At 38.1% G+C, this 20,217-nt stretch overlaps 2 protein-coding genes across 6 annotated transcripts; one reads left to right on the top strand and one right to left on the bottom strand.

The window, feature by feature from the left end:
• Positions 1-2,622: 2,622 nt before the first annotated feature.
• LOC137717415 (uncharacterized) lies at positions 2,623-8,165 on the bottom strand. Of its 2 annotated transcripts, none has more exons than XM_068456782.1 (7): positions 7,850-8,165; positions 7,145-7,509; positions 6,816-7,001; positions 6,594-6,695; positions 6,434-6,508; positions 6,215-6,331; positions 2,623-4,085 (listed from the first exon to the last, which is right to left on the bottom strand). In XM_068456782.1, exons 1-7 carry the CDS (start codon positions 8,076-8,078, stop codon positions 2,856-2,858), a joined length of 2,304 nt encoding a protein of 767 aa, XP_068312883.1. In that variant the 5' UTR covers positions 8,079-8,165; the 3' UTR covers positions 2,623-2,855. The 2 variants fall into 2 exon arrangements, with proteins under 2 accessions (XP_068312883.1, XP_068312884.1); XM_068456783.1 differs by having other exon boundaries at positions 6,437-6,508.
• An 855-nt stretch (positions 8,166-9,020) lies between these two features.
• Positions 9,021-19,253, top strand: LOC137717927 (phospholipase SGR2-like). 4 transcript variants are annotated; one of them, XM_068457435.1, is made up of 22 exons: positions 9,022-9,606; positions 9,715-9,815; positions 9,901-10,095; positions 10,435-10,569; positions 10,869-10,940; positions 11,022-11,174; positions 12,041-12,091; positions 12,838-13,008; positions 13,912-14,061; positions 14,193-14,258; positions 14,357-14,905; positions 15,001-15,079; positions 15,182-15,303; positions 15,417-15,489; positions 16,479-16,581; positions 16,896-16,989; positions 17,103-17,165; positions 17,653-17,701; positions 17,839-17,945; positions 18,208-18,254; positions 18,537-18,718; positions 18,807-19,253. In XM_068457435.1, the coding sequence occupies exons 1-22, from the start codon at positions 9,396-9,398 to the stop codon at positions 18,818-18,820; spliced, it is 2,787 nt and encodes a 928-aa protein (XP_068313536.1). In that variant the 5' UTR covers positions 9,022-9,395; the 3' UTR covers positions 18,821-19,253. The 4 variants fall into 4 exon arrangements, with proteins under 4 accessions (XP_068313537.1, XP_068313536.1, XP_068313534.1 ...); XM_068457433.1 differs by having other exon boundaries at positions 10,435-10,587; XM_068457434.1 differs by having other exon boundaries at positions 9,023-9,606; positions 10,435-10,587; positions 17,842-17,945.
• The last annotated feature ends 964 nt before the right edge of the window (positions 19,254-20,217 follow it).

Here is a 20,217-nt window from a genome sequence, read left to right as displayed (position 1 = left end):
CTTGAAATGAATCATCATCTTGAAATATATTCCTTGTGGCATGCCTTCGCAAAATTTTCTTTTGCTTAGCACGTAAGAATTTCTTCCTCTCTGGAGTGTATTTGTTGAGGTCCTCCATCAAGAAATTACATTCAAACCTCTTTTGTGTGGATGTTTGAACAAATACATAGGTATTTATAGAGTTCTTGTGTGAATTTTGAGTTAAATAATTTTTTAAAATTATTTTAGCCGTTGGATTTAAATTTGAGCCGTTAGATTTTTTTTTTTACCGTTACATTTGATTATATTCTATCTCAGCGGTTGAATTCAATGTATTTTAAAATTAGATTAATTTTTTTTTTTTTTAATCCAAAGAAACCAACCGTCGAATTACAAGTAGAGCCGTTGGGCTCGTGATGGTGGCCGACAACTGCCTTGACAGTGGGCCCCTCATGCTGAGCGCTGAAGGCGTCAAATCGCGTGTTGAAAGTGCGGTGTGCTGGTGGGCTGAGATTGGGCTTGTTTATGGCGAGTTCACGTGCGCAGCTAGGCTCCATCAGTGCTTTTGGGCTAAATCCTCGTTGGTATTTGGTTTTGTTTTAGGTTTTGGGTCCAATTGGGGGGGAATAGAAGGGTAAAAATAGGTTAGAGTCCAGGGTTGAAGTTGGCCTAATGAGCTAATAATAATGTGATTCAAATTCTTATTAAAGTTATAATAAGCAAAATCTAACGAATATAAACATCAAAGCATAGGATACTCTCGAACAACATAAATACTTCATAAAACCATAAACATACAATCGGAAGAAAAATGATAGAAAGAGTACTACGACGATAAACACGTTTCACCAAAGTAAGCTATTGTCATTTAACTTCAACAATTAATAAACTACACGCCTAAATATTAAAAAGAAACAAAATTAGAGAACTCCCTCAAAACTACATGAACGTAAATCATAATTTAGCTTAAAACTCTGCGAATGGTGAGACTATAATTAACAAAATAAATTTGAAAGAAATAAGACTGAATAACAATAATAATAAAACCACTCGTATTTGGAAGAATATCCTCCTTCTTATTAAGTGGTACAAAAAATAAATAAAAATAATGGTATCTCAGTCTGTCAAGATAAAGCCATGAATTTATATATTCGATTTTATTTAATTTTTTGGTGGGAATTTGATAGGGAGGAAGGAAGGAATGTGAAATTAGAGATGGAACCGGAGGGTGTCAAGTGACGACATGGAATAAGATAATAAAAGAGTTAGAAGAAGATGGCGACGTGTCAGTCTGCTCTCAGGATTCAGGCCACTTCTGCAACTTCTGTTGCGTATCCAACAAGATACTCTCTCTCTTTTTCTTTGCCCCATTTGCTTTCTCTTGCTTGCATTGCAGATTACGGCTTAGAGAGAGAGGGAGGGAGAAGAGAGAGGGACATTACAGTTTAGTTTAGATAGAGAGGGAGGGAGAAGAGAGAGGGACATTACAGTTTAGTTTAGATAGAGAGGGAGGGAGAAGAGAGAGAGGGACATTATAGTTTAGAGAGAGACGGGGGGAGAGAGAGAGAGAGAGAGAGAGAGAGAGCTGAAAGCTGAAGGCCTCTGCCATTTGTTAGACGGTAGACAGCCCACCCACCACCACCTCGAATCGATAAACATTTAAACCCTACCTACGCCCTATTTCCAATTTTCTTTTCTTTTCTACCCACCACCATCACATGATCTCATATTTACTTGTGAGAAATGTTAAAAATTCTCAATAGTAGGATTTTTTATGAACTATCCATTTTTTATATTTTTGACAAAATTTTTATGTTAATATTATAAAATATTATATTAAAAATATAAAATGACAGAAAGTTTTATGTAAATCTCCTTAGTATTTCTCTTACTATATTAGTATATATATTTTTCTAAAATTAATTAAATACACTATTACTGTAATATCCTGCACTAATAAAATATGTTTTTATACACACGACGTCACACCATTAAGAAAGAAAAGCTAATGGTGCATCCGTACTGTTTAAGTCGCTCTCTAAATTAGGGTGATTATGTAATCCATAAGACTTCATGGCTCGGTGCATGTTGCGTCGACTGTCGATTTCGATCCGTTGCAAAAACCTGAAACCCTCAAAACATTCACAAGGTCATGATTAATTAGTCTGCCAATCATAAAATAATTATCAGTATTTAGGAGACGTCAAAAGCATTTATCTCGTTTGAAATTGTTTCGGGAATAACTAAAATTAATTCTCAACCACTTAAAAATAATCTTTTGATTTTGTAACGATTTCTGAAAATACACCTACAAGATGCGTCATCAAGAAACACTTGAAAGCGTTTTCGGGCTTGTATCAAAATGGCTTATGAACCAGTGCTTTCAACAAGAGCAATCTCAAACAAGCCCTAAAAACGCTCCCAAGCAAGGGGAATTCCTGACCGCAACGGGGTATTGTACGACACAATATCTAAAAACGCTCCCAAGCAAGGGGAATTCCTGACCGCAACGGGGTATTGTACGACACAATATCTCCAGAAGCAGAATATGAGCTGATTACACATTATACAACTACATGAAAAATAAATAAGAGCTGCCCCAACATATCATCCCCTCTGCCTCTGCTGGAGAAATCATAGGACTGAAAATATAATGACAAAAGAAATTCATATATATCAGAAGTTTTATATCATTCCCTTGTTAAGGTTCTCAATTTAATACAGCAGTAGGGCTTGCATTACATCGATATAAAAACACAGTAAGTGCGAATGTTCGGCGAACCAGTCAGATTGGGCCTAGCAACTGGTAGGAAAATGAATCTGGCATCAAACAACAACATGAAACTCTGAAAAACGAAACTAGATTAGTCTAATATTCAGCGAGGTGCAGCAGCATACATTTGGCTCGAGTCATACTGGGGATAACCAGGCTGGGGGGACACCGTCTTTCCATAACCAGCTGATGCAGCTGGTGGTGCAGCTCCATAACCGGCAGACTGGGGGATCGACTGATCATAAGTTTGTTGAGCTGCTGGTTGTGCATAACCTGGCTGCGCAGCTGCTGGTGCACCATATGCTCCTGCAGAGGCTCCTCCATATCCAGGGTCTTGAGACCCCTGGTACCCATAACCTGCTGCGTTTGGAGCAGCCTGCTCAGCGTAACCTTGCTGAGAAGATGGGTATTGTGCGTACCCTGCAGTAGGAGCTGCCTGTCCATAGCCAGGTGCCTGCTGTGCACCAGGCTGACCATAACTAACAGGTTGTCCTCCTTGTTGTGGATAACCCGAGCCAGAAGCGGGTGGTGGCTGACTGTACCCATCAGCAGCTGGTGCAGAACCATACGCAGGATAGGTCTGCTGAGCAGGTCCACTGGATGCATATGGATATGGCTGTTGAGCCGGGACATTTGGACCATATGAATGAGGTGGTGCAGAACCCTGATAAACCGCGTCTCCAGGTTGACTAGCCCTAGGAGGGCCATAAGACTGAGGATTTGGAGCTTGTGATGGCATGCCATAAGGTGGTGGCTTGCTGTAAGTCTGCTGTGGACCATAACCTGGATGAGCTCCAGTTTGTGGATATTGCTGAGAAGGTGCTTGTCCTCCGTAGGGATACTGCATTGGAGCATGATTATCATATTTTGGTTCTTCGTATCCATGCCCATAGTTATGCTGAGGAGGTGCAGCCTGGGAATAAGTTGCCGGATGACCATAATTGTAATTTGCTTGGGAGGGTGCACCCATTGCAGGGTTAGGAGATGGTCCAGGTGCATGAGAAGGAACGGGAGCAGAATGTTGGGCAGATACTGGGGCATCTGCTCCTTGTCCACCATAGTAATCATAACCACCACCATGTGACATGCTGGAAGGTGGCCTTTGCCCCCAACCAGAACCATAGCCACTTCTTGGACCCATATGTTGAGGATAACCCCCATACGCAGGAGGGTACTGAGGATTATGGGATGGATAAGGTCCTCGTTGCGGATAATCATACGAATATGGCTGAGGTAGATGAGGTCCTCGCGGACCCCATTGAGGACCACCTGGTCCATGGGGACGATAACCCTGATGATTAAAACCACTGGAGAGAGGTGATGGCCTCACAGTCTATTCAAAGAAAATCACAAAATGAAATAATTAGTACATATAAACAACAAATCCATAAATAAATGAGAAACTAAATACAGAAGTTGCTGCTCTAGCCACATCTTGCGTTCTTAAAACTTGAGGGCTCCTGTGCAGTATCTTGACTGAATGTGATGAATGGATACAAGGAACAAGAGTTACTATAGCAAAAGATACAATGTGAAATTGCAATCAACAAACAATACAGGAAAATAATGTCCGAGACTACACATAGCAGACAACTGTTCACTAAATAGAAACAAACTAGTTTAAAGGGTTGCTAAAACAAATAGTAAGCCATCAAACAATTCATTGTAGAAGTATGTTCAACAAAACGTATACTCAGGGTAGTTCTATATTGTCTGGCTATCACAGTCCCCGTCTTATCAAACAAACAAAAAAAAGAATATGTTGACAGGTGCCTCTGTAAATGTCTAATAAGTTCAAACCCACTATAACCCCTTCAGCAAAGTCATCCATGTATCATTTCAGTGTCAAAAAGTAAACTACTAAGATACAATGCAAAGTTGATTTCTAATGCAATAGTCACAGATCTGGTTTTACATGCTTGCGTTTACCCTCCAAAGATCTTTCCAAACTCAAATAGCAGAGATAGCCAGGTGCTGCTAAAATTCTATCACTACTACACGAGTAATAATTGTCCTTTCTTTTTTTTGTTCTCTCAAGTCAACATGCAGTAAAGAAAATTAGTTGATGTTAATGACTCCAACTTTGACAGGCATCATCTCAAATGTTACAAAGAATTTCAAGCAAACCCACAACATTGAATTACAGGCACATCAGGATTTCAAAGTATCAAGCAAGAAACATCACATGTTGATTTCAACCCTTTGAGGACTATGATAATTCTGCTTAACGTATCTGTGGGGCATGCTTCAGAATTAGTTCAAGTCGATTCAAATGGGTAACAAGTAATAGATGTAAGATACTGTTATATTCTAGAATTGACCCTAGCCAAAGAAATGCCGGTGCCTTCATTGATACATATCAGAAGACATGTACACATAGTTTGAGAACATCAGTATATCATCATACACAAACACTTTGACTAATGGTTTCATACAAATTCTTTTGAATCAAGTCACCAGGAATATCAATTTTTTCCATGGACGTGTCATGCATAGAATATTGGAAGTACTTATGAGCACTAAGGCTAATGAAATATAGTCTTACTAAATTAGGATTTTCAACTTCAGGTCTCAAAGCAATCTTACCAACTATTAACATCCTGCAATCGCGAGATTAAATGCCTGATACCTTTCTTCGGTGGATGAGAGTGAATAGTGGTTGTCTAGGCAATGCTGACCCCATGCAAAATGCAATAGCCAAATCTGCATTTTTAAAGCCAACCAATTCGAAATTGGCACCTTCAACACAAATAAATCATGGCAACCGGCATCTTTGATTGAATACATGATCTTCCTAACAGCAATTAAGCGACGTTGGCATCGTTCATTCATCAATATTGCAAACTCTTAGGAGCAAAAGGTCATGCTCTCATTCCCATGGCAAAATATGGTAACAATTCTTTCCTCAAATGGACCAAAAGTTGTCACAGGCATGCAAATACAGTTCTTGGACATCCAATCATACCATACTATGTAAGTGTACTTGTTTATCGGTGTCTCCAAAAACAATTGACAAGAATCAAAACATCCAAATACCTCAGTTCATTTTACTCAATATCTAAATAACAACACTTGACTATCTCTATCTTAAATCTTGATGAGCATAGGATATGGTTGACCACATTTCAACTAAGCAGGAAAGCCATTATACAGGCACACTTCAAATAGAACTAAAATAGAAAAGCACAATGCTACACATAAAGCTCATGCTTTTACACAGTATCCAACCATTTGTAGCGTAAAACATGCCTAGCAGGTGTATGAGATCAGAAACAGGTACAAGAAACAAAAGAAATCAACCACCATACAGTGACAATGGTTCAATGCAGAAGAAACTACAGCAGCAACCACAATACCGCTCACAGAAAATAGAACACCACAAACGTAACAACCTCTGTATAGGCAATCACAAATTAAAAATCCAAAAAAAAAAAAATTTCAAGGATTAGGTCAAATAGTAACCTGATTCATAACCTCCTTTATCAATTCTTTAGCAACTTCAATCTGCTTCTTATCACCAGTAACTCGGACGGTCCTTTCTTTAGATTCATCCCCCTCCGGAAGATGTTGGGGTATCAACTAAATGACAGGAAAAAGGTTAGGTCAGTAAGGACACGTTGCAGTAAGAAAAAAGAGTAACATTCTATTCCCATGCATAAAGGCAAGGCATACAATATCAACTACCTGGATGCGTGCCCCTGATGTGGTCTGCAGACCTTTAATGGTCTCCCCACCTCTGCCAATTATCAAACCGACCTAGCAGAAGAAAATTTTAGACTTTTATAAAGTATTATGGAATGTAAAGGCACAGATCATGTACACATGGAAGAAAATCAATCACCTTCTCATTCGGAACTTGAATCTGAATTTGTTCTGCAGCTGCAACAGCCTGTGCAGTAGCAACACCTCTAGCAACCAAAGAAGGAGAACCCCCTGCATCAGCCTGAAAAAAAGAGTACACCATATTCAGCATGAAAAAACTACAGATCTCCAATTGTGAAAACATATAAGAGGAACAAGATTCTTGGAAAGCAGAACAAGACAGAGTCAGAGAGAGCATAACCTCTGCAATAACGGCATTAATCAGTTTCTCTGCCTTGCTTATACTATCCAAAGTTCCTATTATCTCCACAGGCCTGGTTGCAGAATATGGGTCTGCATCGGAATCCCTTGTGATTTGAATCTTTGCTCCAGAATTGTATTGCAAGTACCGTATAGTATCCCCCGACTTTCCAATTAAAACCCCAACCTGCACATATATTTATACTTTAGGCCACTTTTTTTTCTTTCCAGCTAATATTTACAAATTAATTCCGCACAAGTTATAGGTGGAATTTGAACCAATAGGAGCTAAGAGCTCCCAGTTACATAATATGAATGTAAGCAGCAGACCTTATTATTAGGAACCTCCATTTTGTGTGTCAAAATCTCATTTGCAGAAGGCTGCTCTTGTTGCACAAAGTAAGCTCCACCTTGCTGTGGTTCCTCTGCGTAGTGTGGTTGAGACTCCCCTTGAGGGGGTTCCTCAGCTTTTTCCGCCACAGAATTCTCAGCAGGCTGCTGGGTGTCGCTCGGCTCACCATTCATGTCATTATGTTGTTCGTTAACTTCAGACTTTTGCTTGTCGGTCACTGCTTCAGTAACTTCCACAGATGTAGGCTGGGGGACCTCTGGGTCACCGCTATCAACATTTGGTTGATCCTCATTCTCTTTTTCGGGCTCATCTACCTCCTCCTCTTGGTGGCCATTCTCACTAGCTGTTACCATCAAAGAAGATGCCACATTAAAATTAAAAAAAAAAAAAAATCCCTTATTTTTTTCATGCAAACCAATTCTTACGAACTAGTAAATTACCTAATCCTTTACAAAAAGGGCACAAAAAATATTTCTTTTATAACAAATTTAAGTACTTCTAATCAAGAATTACTTCATAATGCTAATCAATTCAAACAATTACAGGAAATCACTTCAAAAACATTCACAAGATTTTAGCAAATAAAACCGAAAAAAATACTCATGGAAGCTAAAAACAAGATAACCCGCAACTAGTTCACAGCCAAAAGGATGGGAAAAACCCTATAATTCAAGCAAAAATACCTATTCCGTGGGGCTTGTCATCAAGACGAGGCTTCTTCGCCTCCGATTCATCTGAAGGCGGCACATCAACTTCTTCAGCGCATCCAGGCTCCGCATTCGCATCATCCGGCCCGTCGGAGTCGAGCTCAACTATTTCCGGTGCTGCTTTAGGCTCCAAATCCTCGAGCTTCCGCTTATGATCTGACGGCCTAGGGCTTTCCACGGCAACCACAACCTCCTCCTCCGCCATAGAGCACTCGATTAGGTCGGTGGGTTTTGGCGAATCTAGGGTTGAGAGTTGGAGTTTTGAGCGTGTGGGAGATATGGAGGGAGTTAATCTGAACGGACACGACAGTGTGTGAGTGATGAGAGGGTTTAAAGGCTTACATGGAGTGGGTCCCTTAGTTAATTTAATGTGACCCACCCAAAACAATTTCTAGGGTTAGCCTTATTGGGCCAACGGGCCATTTTGAATTTTTTTCTATGTGCCGGTGGGCTGCATTGCTTAGGGTGAGTACGGTCTAGTTCGACCCGCTTCACTCAAACTAAAATCGGCACCAGATAATAGGATAGTGCTATCTATGCATCCATCTTATTTTTCACACTTTCTTATCAATTGTTTTGTGGTCAGACCGAATAAATTGAAGAACAATAATGGTGAAAAACTAATAAAAGTGTGTAAGAGGTAAAAATGAGTGTGCGAATAACAACTTCCTTATCTTTTTGTTGGAGGAAGATTTGAGAGAAATAGAGAAGGCTTGCATCTGTAATTAGGTCTAAAGATAAAGTTAAGGGTTGTCACTTAATACTATAGTAATTCTATTTATAGGATAACATCTATTGGGCCTATTTTGGATCCTGTCTGAGGCAAAGCCTCGGGATCCTCTTGACCAAACAACACAGACCGTTGAATTTTGATCCATCGGCTACAATTATTATAACTTTAAAGGAACATCCTATTTGTAGCCGTTAGATCAAAATTAAACAGTATGTATTCACGTGCCCTTGGTTCTGTTTTACTTGGGCCTCGTTGCCAGACGGGGAAACAACTTTTTTTTTTAAGTTTTTAAAAATTTTTTTTTTGTCAGATGATTGATTTTATTGTATTAGTTGTTGAAGAAATTCGAAATCACGTCATGGAAGCGCCCAAAAGAAAACAATTTAAAAAATGAAAAAAGTACAAGAAAGAAAAAGAAAAGGCTCGCAACCGCCAATTGCAACGGTGAATGCGAAGCCGACGTTGCAATCCACCTGCCATTCAACACCGACCGAGCTGTCATTCTTCTTCCGAACAACAATTCCCTCGCCCTTCCTCCACATCTCTTCCTTCTCGGTCATGATTTTTCCAGATTCACTATCCGCAATTCCCGCAACCATTTGGGTTTTGCATTCCACTTCCTCGCGCTCCTCTCACAAATTCTCAAATTCCCAGTTCCACTATAAAATCCCGGCCCAATTCCATTGTTTCTGATGTTGTTTCCGGCGCCGGCGATTAGTGTTTTGGGATGAATTGAAAAGGAGGAGCTTTTGAGTTGGGGATTTGAAAAGGGAGGCAAGGAACTGGAGTATGGGCATGCCGGATTCGGAGGTGAAGCGTGTGGCGGAAGCGGAAGAAATGTTTCCGGATTTGCTGAAGAACTCGCCGAGTAATATCGCGAGATTGGAATATGAGATTGGGAAGTGTAAGGGCCACCAGAAGTACTTAGCTCAGACTAGAAGCCCGTCCGACGGCAGCGATGTCCGGTGGTACTTTTGCAAAGTTCCATTGGCGGAGAATGGTAACTCGAATCTCACTAAATTCAAATTCCAAGTTCTAGTGTGTGTTTCTACTTCTCAATTCACATTTGACTCACAATTGGTAATATTCTGCTTCTGGGATTGTGCAGATATGGCTGCTTCAGTCCCAAAGAGTGAGATGGTGGGGAAAGGCGAATATTTTCGGTTCGGTATGAGGGACTCTTTGGCAATCGAGGCATCGTTTTTGCAGGTGGGTTTGGTTTGTTATGTAAAAATTTGTGTTTTTGTGTTTGAATTAGTCTTATTACGTGAGGGTTGGATTTGCATGTATGTAGAGGGAGGAAGATTTGCTTTCTTGTTGGTGGAAGGAGTATGCAGAATGTAGCGAAGGCCCGAAAGAGCAGCCTGGTTCAAGTAAGAAGGTGGCTCAGCGGCAGAGTTCATTTTCTTTAGAAAGAGGCCGGTCAGTTGAGTTAAATCAAGTGGAAGAAGAGAGAGTTGGTGTCCCTGTTAAGGGAGGGCTTTATGAGGTCAGCCTTCTATTTCCAAGGTTTTCTGTGTCAGTGTAAAGAGTAGAGAAATGCCTGTGGACCTGAAAATGTAGCTATCCAGTACCAATCAACTCATTTATATGCTCTGGCAAGTCTTTTGTGGTGTTCTCTTAAGTAGTAGTTGTTGATGAATCCAGTTAAGTTGATGCGAGGAAAGTTTTGTATGATTTTCAGCAAAACTCTCATGATGTTGTTTGCATGATTATATACGTATTGCTTTCTTAGTCTGAAGTGTATTGAGTGAAATGAACTGACTCCAACTATATTCTGGATGAAGGTGTGATTGATTGAGTTGACATAGTCATGTAATTGCTTCAGGTAGATTTAGTGAAGCGACGTTCTTTCCCTGTTTACTGGGATGGAGAAAACCGGCGTGTCTTAAGAGGTCACTGGTTTGCTCGTAAAGGGGCTGATTGGCTCCCATTGCGTGAAGATGTTTCTGAACAATTAGAGGTTGTATATCGTAGTCAGGTTAGCCGCAGTATTAAATTGGGTGAATTTAAACAATGACATGTTCTTCTCATTGTCTATTTGGTAACTTTTATCCTGATTCTATGTGTCATAAAGTGTGATAACTCCCTTAATTTAATTTGATTCAGGGTATTATTTTAAGTTCAAAACATACAAAAATTATGGAATGATTTTAAGACTGTTTCAGTCTGCCCCTTGTACAATGTGCTCTTCCATTTTTAGACTCATGTTCTGAATCTCATTTGGTATACTCGGTATACATTGGAACTTTTCATCTCCAGGTTTGGCACCGGAGAACGTTTCAACCCTCTGGACTTTTTGCAGCTCGAGTTGAATTGCAAGGCTCTACACCTGTATGTGTATTGCTATTTGGAAAAGACATTTTATTGTTTTATTGTTGTATTCTTAAACACATCCTGGGGATGCACTTTTAGGGACTCCATGCGCTTTTCACAGGAGAAGATAACACTTGGGAGGCTTGGCTAAATATAGATGCTTCTGGTTTTTCCAGTGTCATTTCTTTAGGTGGAAATGGAATGAAGTTAAGGCGTGGATATTCAGCATCTCACTCTCCGAAACCCACCAAGGTGTCTATTTTGGCCCTGATAAATTCTTTGATAGGATATGTTCTGACACTGCCTTCAATATTTTTTTTCAATGTGTTATCTTTTTGGGATATTTATATGAGTCAAATTCTTGAATTTATTTGAGCAATTTTGTAATTGATGCCAGATTTGTTGTTTCTTTTTGGTACTTGTGTAATTACACTTATTGCTGTGTGAACTTTTCTGTTATATCGTCTTAATTAGAAGGCGTCTATGCTTTGGATTCTAATGGACGTTTGAAGTTGGAAAAGTATGATCTGAATTTTGTTGGAAGTCTGGCATTCTATTCAGTAGCTGGTGTATTTGTAAAATTTCAGATAATCCTTAAAACTTTTAAACAGAAAATGAAAATTGCTTCTCAGATTTACTGAAACTATTTAAGCAAGGCACACATGGTATTTGCTCCTAGATTTTATCATAGTATTTTTGCTCCAAGAATGAAGCATTCATCTTCAGCTTTTATAAAAAACAGCCAGTATTCCAAAGCCTTTCTATATATTTTAGGTGTAAAATGTAATAATGGTAACAAGAGGAAAAGGAAAAGACAACAAAACAACAGGAAAAATTAGTTGCTACCATGATAATAGGTTTTATGTGTCATTGCATGTCCTGATGGTAAGCGTTTGGTCAGGCAGTTACATTCAAATCTCTAGTGGTAGCACATGAACAATTGCCATTGTTTCTTAACTGTATGTTTGCTTCACCCCAGCGTTGTCTTATTTTATCTTGTCAGTTCTGATTTTTGACATGAGAATTTCAACCATTTCCAGCAAAAGAAAATCTTCTTTGTGTTTTAAAAAAATTAAAACAAAAAACTTATCATTTTTCTCACAAACTTTCCATTATAGGATGAATTGCGCCAGCAGAAGGAGGAGGAAAGGGATGATTATTGCTCACAGGTATGCATTTTCACATATCAAATAATAATGTTGTTGTTAGGTTTGTTCTTATTCTTTTCGTATATTCTTTCCTTCATACAACTTGTACCAATAATATATGCGTGTTCTTCCCCAACCAATGTCTTCATACAGTTCTTAGTGATCTATAGTTACGAACACAGCTGGGAGAATGGATACCTTGCCTGCCTGACTTGGATTCTTGTTATGGATTCGAGGGTTTTTTGTTGTTGTGTTTACTGTGAAATCCTGGGTAGGTTGTGGTACTGAAGCTATCTACCAAAATCCTCGTCCAGGGAAATTGTCAGGCCAGGAAATAGTTTAGTTCACTAGTTGGTAACAAGTTCTTTATAGTGTCCCTGAACAATTTGAGCCATTCACGAACTAGAAGATCATGTGGCCCAAGCTTTTAGGATAAATCCTGCCTTTTGCCTATTATATTTTTTTTAAGGTTAAACCATATCCTCTTTGGTTGATACTTGGTTTCAAGGTGACAAGTGTGTGATAATAATTTTGCTAGGAAAGTGAAGGTTGGTTACTCTGATATATAACTGGCATAACTGGAACTTTAAATTTAATTCGCCTAAAAAGAAGGGTGCTCCTTCATTGAGTCTGTTGCGGTCTTTGTTTCTTATTCAATAATTTTTGTTTTTCAAGAACCGGCTGTTTGCAGCAGTAAGCTTTCATTTCATTTAAGTTTTCTTGGTTTTTTTGGAAAGTAATAAGGTTGATGTTGCATATTTAATTAGGTTCCTGTTCGACACCTTGTTTTCATGGTTCATGGAATTGGTCAAAGATTGGAGAACTCCAATTTAGTTGATGATGTAGCTAGTTTTCACCGTATAACAGCAAGTCTTGCTGAAACACACCTTACTTCACACCAACGTGACTCCCAAAGGGTTCTTTTTATCCCATGCCAGGTAAGCAATCTATTTTGTATGCTATTCAGCCCATTTAGTTCTACTTAATTTCTTTTTAAGTATCACAAAACTCCTGTTTCGTACTATATGAAATAAAGTGAATCACCACTTCGGTGATGCTCGTGAAACTAGTTGTGTTTTTATAGTATATATAAACAGGGAGGTAAGAGAGCACCCATGGTGTTGTATGCGGTTGTCTATCATAATGTTGATCATCATTCTTCTCCTTAAAAATGAGTGAATATTTGTTTCCCAAAGTAAGAACATTTGATGGTCATTATTCTTCTCCTTAAATATGACTTATTAATCATCTCCCTGCATAAACGGTCTGGTCTATATAAATGAGTTCTATTTAAGAGCTCTGGTCTAGTAATTTATGTTTGTTCTTAGTTGGTGGATTCGTTATCCACTTTTTGTAAATCCTTCTGTTGTTTATAAAAATTGTTTCGTAAAAAATAAAAATAAAACTGAAATAAAATAATGTAAAATCTTCTGACATTGAAGCTTGTTAGTCCCCTCACACCCCTGGAAGGTACATTTTAAAACATCTTGGAGATTTTAGAATCATGAATTTGAATTTGGCTATCACTCTTTGGTACCATGATATGACAATATTTCTATACTTGAAAATGAAAATTAGTTAAGGTGGCTGATTTGTTGTGGTATATGCTGCAACCTGTTCTGATATGTTGCATGCCTCTGTTTAATGTCATTTTGGATTTATATGGTACCTTTTCAAACTTCTAATCTGATTTAGTTTCTTCTTCATTTTCTCATTTTTATTCCTTATTTATCGTTTGTGCCTTTTATATGCAATTCTATCCTCACTTTAGTTTCCTTTTTTTCTTTTTTTTTTGTTTCATTGTTTTTCAATACTCTAACTGATTGATCTTTTGATTTCAGTGGAGAAAAGGTTTGAAGCTAAGTGGTGAAACTGCAGTCGAAAAATGTACTTTAGATGGTGTTAAGGGTTTGCGTGTCATGCTGAGTGCAACTGTTCATGATGTGTTATACTACATGAGTCCCATCTATTGTCAGGACATCATTGACGCGGTAATACTTAGATCGTTTAATTTCAGTGGTTAGATATTGTTGGGATGATATCATGTTTCACTTTTCTATTACTTTTGCCTGAATTTTTGGATGTGAATGGCATCTTAATTGCACACTTTTTTTCCCACCAGGTATCCAACCAATTAAATCGGTTATATTTGAAATTTCTTCGGAGAAATCCAGGTTATGATGGAAAGGTATGCGGTTAAAAAACATATCACTATATTCTGTTATCATGATTTGTTTATATAAGTTTGGATTTAAATTAAAGTGCTTTTGTCTCACATCCGTATAGGTTTCCATATTTGGTCATTCTTTGGGAAGTGTCCTCTCCTATGATATCCTTTGTCATCAGGAGAAATTTTCCTCCCTGTTTCCAATGGATTGGATGTTCAAAGAACATGCTAGAGACAGAGAACCTTCTCCTGATATCGACAATCAATCTACATACAACACTCCGAGTAATTTGGGAGATGCAATCACTTTTGTAAATAATCAAACTGATGACATTATGGGTTCAATTGATGATGGAAGTATGAATGCACAACCACCTCTATTGATACATGAGGATGGAAATGCTGAAGATGCCTCGATTGTTGTTGGTTGCAACACATCAGATTCTAATGAGGTCGTTGCATTGTCTGTGGACGCGAACCAACCACATGGTGATACATTTGTCAATGAATCAGTTTGCCAATCAAGCGACATGCTTAAATGGGATGGGTTGGATGAAACCAAAAGCATAAACTGTGGAGTCCCGGTTGTTGGTCCTGAGGATGTGGTTGAAGAAGTATGCAAAGAAACGAACAATAAAGACAAAGTAGTCAAATTGCTGAGGGAAGCGGTGAGATTATATAATTAGATAGGTTATTCTGCCTAGCCTTTCGTGGGCACCATTTATATGCAATGCATATATTCAATGAATTCTCTATTTTCCAGATTGATGCACTCAAATCCAAAATAGCAGAATTGGAAGCCAAATGTGGTGATAGAGGTCATAGTCCAGGGTTGCATCAAGGTGCTCTATGATATTTGGATTACTTATTGTTCATTTTTCATTTAATTTTTGCTTCTAGTGTATGAAAGGAGCTCTTAGCGTTCATATACATAATCTGAACAGAAAATGAAGAGGTTCTTGCAACTGTGGCAAAGCAACCCATTTCTGAGGAATCGCCTGTTGTGCCAGATGGCTCACCCAAGAATCATACCCCTTCTATCACATATACAAAACTTGAATTCAAGGTGCAAGAAAATTGTCCTTTTATTGTATATCCCTCTTCCGTTTTGATAGTAGCATGTGCAAAATTTAAATTTTGAATTTCACCACTCATTAACTGTAACTCTTCACATTTCAGGTTGATACATTCTTTGCAGTTGGATCACCCCTTGGGGTTTTTCTTGCCCTTCGTAATATTCGTATTGGGATTGGTAATGGTCGATGATTATGTCTTAATATGCTTTACATGTTGGTGCTTTTCTTACCCAAATTATTGATTTCTTTTTGTGAAGGATGTTGGTGCTTTGCTTACCCAAGTTATATTGGGCTTCTTTCAAGAATATTTTATTTTTGTTACTGTGCCTATTGGTGCATTTGTTGATGCACAAAATCGGTGAAGACTTTGGAACAATGTAAAGTGTCAAGTTTGTGACCTTCGCTCGGTTGCCTTGGTCACTAGTGAGGATAAACATGTAAAGAGATAAAGATAGGGAAGCAAACACAAGATGTACGTGGTTCACCCTAAGTTTGGCTACATCACTTAGTAGAGGAGTTCTCATTAATAGTGAAGGGTTTACACAAATACATAGGTTCAAGCGTAATCATCATTAGTGAGTTCTAATGACTAGTTTAAGTACAATAATGACATTAGGTATTCATTGTTGGAGAATGGTCTTCTTTTGTAGTTGAGGAGAGTCTCCAGCTTTTGTCCACGGTAGATGTGGGACTCTATGAGCTTTATTCTGACGTTGACATGTGTCATGCTGTGATTGGTCTCCTGATTGGAGGGAAACTCTTGTGCTTCGGCAAGGGTACCTCAGTATGAACCCCTTAGTGGATCCTTGAAGGTATGAAGTTGACCGGTGCTTGGTAGTTTCGGGATTGGTCAAGTACGGTACAAACAGCTTTAACTTCTCAACAGTAGAAATTCAGATATTTGGTGACATCTATGTTGCTTCTACTGAGTGGGGTTTTTTCTATGATTGAAATGGTGCATGCTATTTTCATGATGTCTAATGGTGGGATGGTGGTAACCCGTGTTTAAGGTTGTTTTGTTGCTTTGTGCATTGGCTTATTTCCCTTGTATATCTTTACTTAATAAATTGAAGATCTGCCAGGAGATATAGCTTCGGATATGCTTGTCTGCTTTTGATTTGAGACCTGAATCTGAGATTTAATATACTGTATCATTTCATTTCAGGAAAGGGGAAAGAATATTGGGAAGAGGAAAACATAAGTGAGGAGATGCCAGCTTGTCGGCAAATATTCAATATATTTCACCCCTTTGATCCTGTTGCATATAGGTCTGTTACAATCCAGCTCTTGTGATGTTTGTATTTATTAATATGAAATCCAATTTAAGTTGAACCAGTACCAGATGTCGTTTTTCTTAGGGATATGGTTTGCAGTGCATGACATGAACCTTTTATTGAATATATTCTACTTAGTTAGCTGACAGTGCAAAAAAAATCTGATGATATCATCGGGAAGTTCTTGTATACACATAAAACAACTTTATGTTTATCGCTTATTTATTTTATTATTTTGGGTTCTCTTGTTTAATTGTACATGTTGATCTAGGAGCACATGATAGAACTTTTCTTATATTGAAATGCAGAATAGAACCACTTGTATGTAAAGAATACATCGGCAAGCGACCTGTTATCATACCCTATCACAAAGGTGGAAAGCGGTTGCATATTGGATTTCAGGTAAATAATTTTTAACATGTACATGATTGTGGATCGCCCACCTTAACTTCCCCCTTCCCCACGCATTCTCTCTCTCTCTCTCTCTCTCACTCGCACACTGCTTTGTGATGTAGGAATTTACTGAAGATTTAGCTGCTCATTCTCAAACAATAATGGATCGTCTAAACTTCGTAAAGGTAGGCGTGGTTAGACTTCTGGAAGTTGATATAACTTCTAATCTGTTATGGTCATACATCAGCCGTATGTATAGTAATTGTATTTATGTTATGATAGTCTCAGTAAACTAGGGTTTTGGACTTTGAATATGTGAATCCTCTCTCTCTGTACAAATTAGTTTACACAATATAGTACGGCTAACTTATAAGTTTGCACAAACTAAGTTTCAAGGTTGCGTGCCAACTGCCAACGTATAGGTGCCAGCACCAGTCTAAAACTATTCATCCTTGCATAGGTTCTTAATAGATTAATCATGCGACCAAAATATAAGGATTTCTTTATATGAGATTCTGCAAGTAAAACATATTGGGACTTAGGGTTTAATCAGTCCTTTTTTTTATTTTTATTTTTTACAAAATTGTGTTATTCAATTTACATCTATGATTTGGTTTCTATACTATGTTAGAAGTTGTTATAAAATCAAGGTTCTGTTATGTTTGAACACAGGTTAAAGTGCTGACAGTTTGCCAATCAAGAAGCTCGGACAGCCTAGAAGGTAGCAGATTTATTTATTTATTTATTTGCTTCTTCAATCTATATCTTCCTCTTTTTAATGATATTGACATCAAAGAATAAACTTTTAATAAAAGTGGCCTTCTGTAGTGATCTCGCTTTTATGTTTTGGTTATATAGCAGAAGAATCAGAAACAACCCAAGAAAAGGAAGCAAGATCATACGGTTCCCTTATGATGGAAAGAGTAACAGGAAGTGAAGAAGGCCGGATTGATCATGTGCTTCAAGTGCGTAGATATTCCCACCACCTCATTCAGTCTACAACTCTACATAGACATACAAACACAGACACACACAAGAATTCACACTCGTTCTTGTGCATCCATTGATTCTCATTGATTTTTCCTTTCAGAAATATGCCTTCCATTTGATTGCCTTGTAGCTTTGTTGCTTTTCTTTATCTCAGTTAGACATAACAATTACTTCCCTTATGTCATCAGTACCAGCTCATTTCTTTGATTCCTCAATGAGTCTTTGGTGATCATGCAGGATAAGACATTTCAACATCCGTATCTTGCTGCAATTGGAGCACATACGTATGTATTCACTTCAAATGTTTCCTCGTACATGCAATTGGGATTGTTATTAATCTCTTTTTTTATCAAGTGAACTACTGGATACTGTTGATGCATGTTTTCGTGTATCCCCAAGCCATATTTGTTTATTTCCTTGCTGGGTTTTTTTTTTTTTTTTTTTTTGGCAATTGGTGAACGGCCATATTAATTAAGATCTTGTTGCCTTTATCTGCTACCCGAATGTTCCTCGTATTCATTTACAAGTATCAGTTCCTCATGTAATGGGTGAGTCTTGGTGTGCAGAAACTATTGGAGGGATTATGATACTGCACTTTTCATATTGAAACGCTTGTACCAAGGAATACACGATGAAAGGTTACGTGAAGAATCGAGTAGGCGAAATTCAAAAACTGAGAGTGGTTTCACAGGTTGGTCTGATCAAAGAGAGAAGGCAGAGGAGGAGCGTCCTTTGACATTGTCTGAAAGTACGGTCATAAATTTCTGAACGAAAGCTAACAATTTTCCGAGAACTCCTGGATTATAACACAGCTTTCCCTTCGTCTGTGGTTGCAGGAAGAAGACGCTAGATTAGGTGGTAGCAGCAGGGATTAAAACCGTTTGGAGTTGTACAACCGTAGCCTTTCTTTCTTCGACCAATTTCTTCACAGCAGGATGTCCAATCTGTTCCAGCTTCCATAAGACCGTGGCAGATTGGAACTACTTCAAAAACCTCAAGTTATGATACGAAGGATACTGTACTGGTAGCTTAGCTAGCACCCTCCTTTGGTTAGATTGGCGGGCGCCGGAGCGGAAGGTGCGTGTGGGTGTTAACGCGTAGGTGCACAGACTAGATCTCTTCTTATATGCTGAATGAAATTAGTTATAGATTATCGGAGTCGAGAATGTCTGTAGAATACTTAGTCGAGAATTATGAGTAGAAAGAATTTAATTCATTGGATAGTTTAATTTAATCTCTCTTTATTCCGACACATAAATGAAGGGATCCAAGAGATTATGGCAGATCATGTTCACCAAGAAATAGACCCGAAATTTTATCTTGGTCCAGGTTGTTCCTTTTAATCGTAATGAAACACGTTTTTCTTGTCTCTCGTTTATTTTCTTAACAACTCGAAGAATCTAATGGATCGAACTATTCATTGGCTAACATATGATTTTACTCACTTTTTTCCTTTGTCTATCATTTAATCCACAATAATTTTCCTTCTAAACTCTCTCTTCGCACTGAAGTGCTGCTGCTTGTTCAATTAGGTTCGACAAATCATCTATATATATAGTAGGAAGCATAATTAGTTGAACATGGAACGAATATGATACGTGTACGTGTATTATTCGATAACTTTGCTAAAAAATAATCTGAAGACCCGAGCTTTTGTTGTATTTTAATATTTATTTAAATTATTATTTTTGTTTCTCAAAAAAATGTTAAAAAAGTGTTTAGAATACATGAATTTTATTTTGTGTACTATTGACAAATGTGTTAAAATAATTTTTATTTTTTTAGAATACATGAATTTTATGTGTATTATTGACAAATTGTGTTAAAATAATTTTTTTTGGTCCAACAAAAAAAAACGTTAAAAGTATGCATGTACGTATATTATACGTTGGAGTTTTAAAAATAACATGTCCCAACCCCGATATCCCCAAATATCAGGATAGGCACGTGTTGGCCGACATCCGAGGGCGACGAAGCCATTTTTAAACATGCCTACGAGTAAAATTACGTACTTAAGAAGAAAATACTAGTGCAGGAACTTGTTCAGAGTATACAATTACTAAGAATCATACGGAAGAATTTATAGGAAAGTACACAAAGGAATAATACCTATCCGAAGAAGACTTGAGAATAACTACGTAGAAGGGTCCTGACGCTGGGGTCATGTGCCTTGGATCTAAACCCTGAGGGGGCGCAAAACAGACAAGGTGAGTGGACTAAAGTTTATAATAATACTAATAATCAGAA

The sequence above is a fragment of the Pyrus communis genome, chromosome 15 (genome assembly GCF_963583255.1).
Source record: "Pyrus communis chromosome 15, drPyrComm1.1, whole genome shotgun sequence".
Lineage (NCBI taxonomy): Eukaryota > Viridiplantae > Streptophyta > Magnoliopsida > Rosales > Rosaceae > Pyrus > Pyrus communis.
Note: the sequence above shows the minus strand (reverse complement) of the source record. Positions and strands in the feature narration are given on the sequence as shown.

Coding starts and splice junctions, on each gene's coding strand:
- LOC137717927 (XM_068457433.1), top strand. CDS start 9,396: ATGGGCATGCCGGATTCGGAGGTGAAGCGTGTGGCGGAAGCGGAAGAA. Junction 10,588..10,868: donor AGGTTGTATATCGTAGTCAG/GTTAGCCGCAGT, acceptor TTTCATCTCCAG/GTTTGGCACCGGAGAACGTT. Junction 15,080..15,181: donor TAGTCCAGGGTTGCATCAAG/GTGCTCTATGAT, acceptor TAATCTGAACAG/AAAATGAAGAGGTTCTTGCA.
- LOC137717415 (XM_068456782.1), bottom strand. CDS start 8,078: ATGGCGGAGGAGGAGGTTGTGGTTGCCGTGGAAAGCCCTAGGCCGTCA. Junction 7,002..7,144: donor TGGAGGTTCCTAATAATAAG/GTCTGCTGCTTA, acceptor ATATATGTGCAG/GTTGGGGTTTTAATTGGAAA. Junction 6,509..6,593: donor TTCAAGTTCCGAATGAGAAG/GTGATTGATTTT, acceptor TTCTTCTGCTAG/GTCGGTTTGATAATTGGCAG.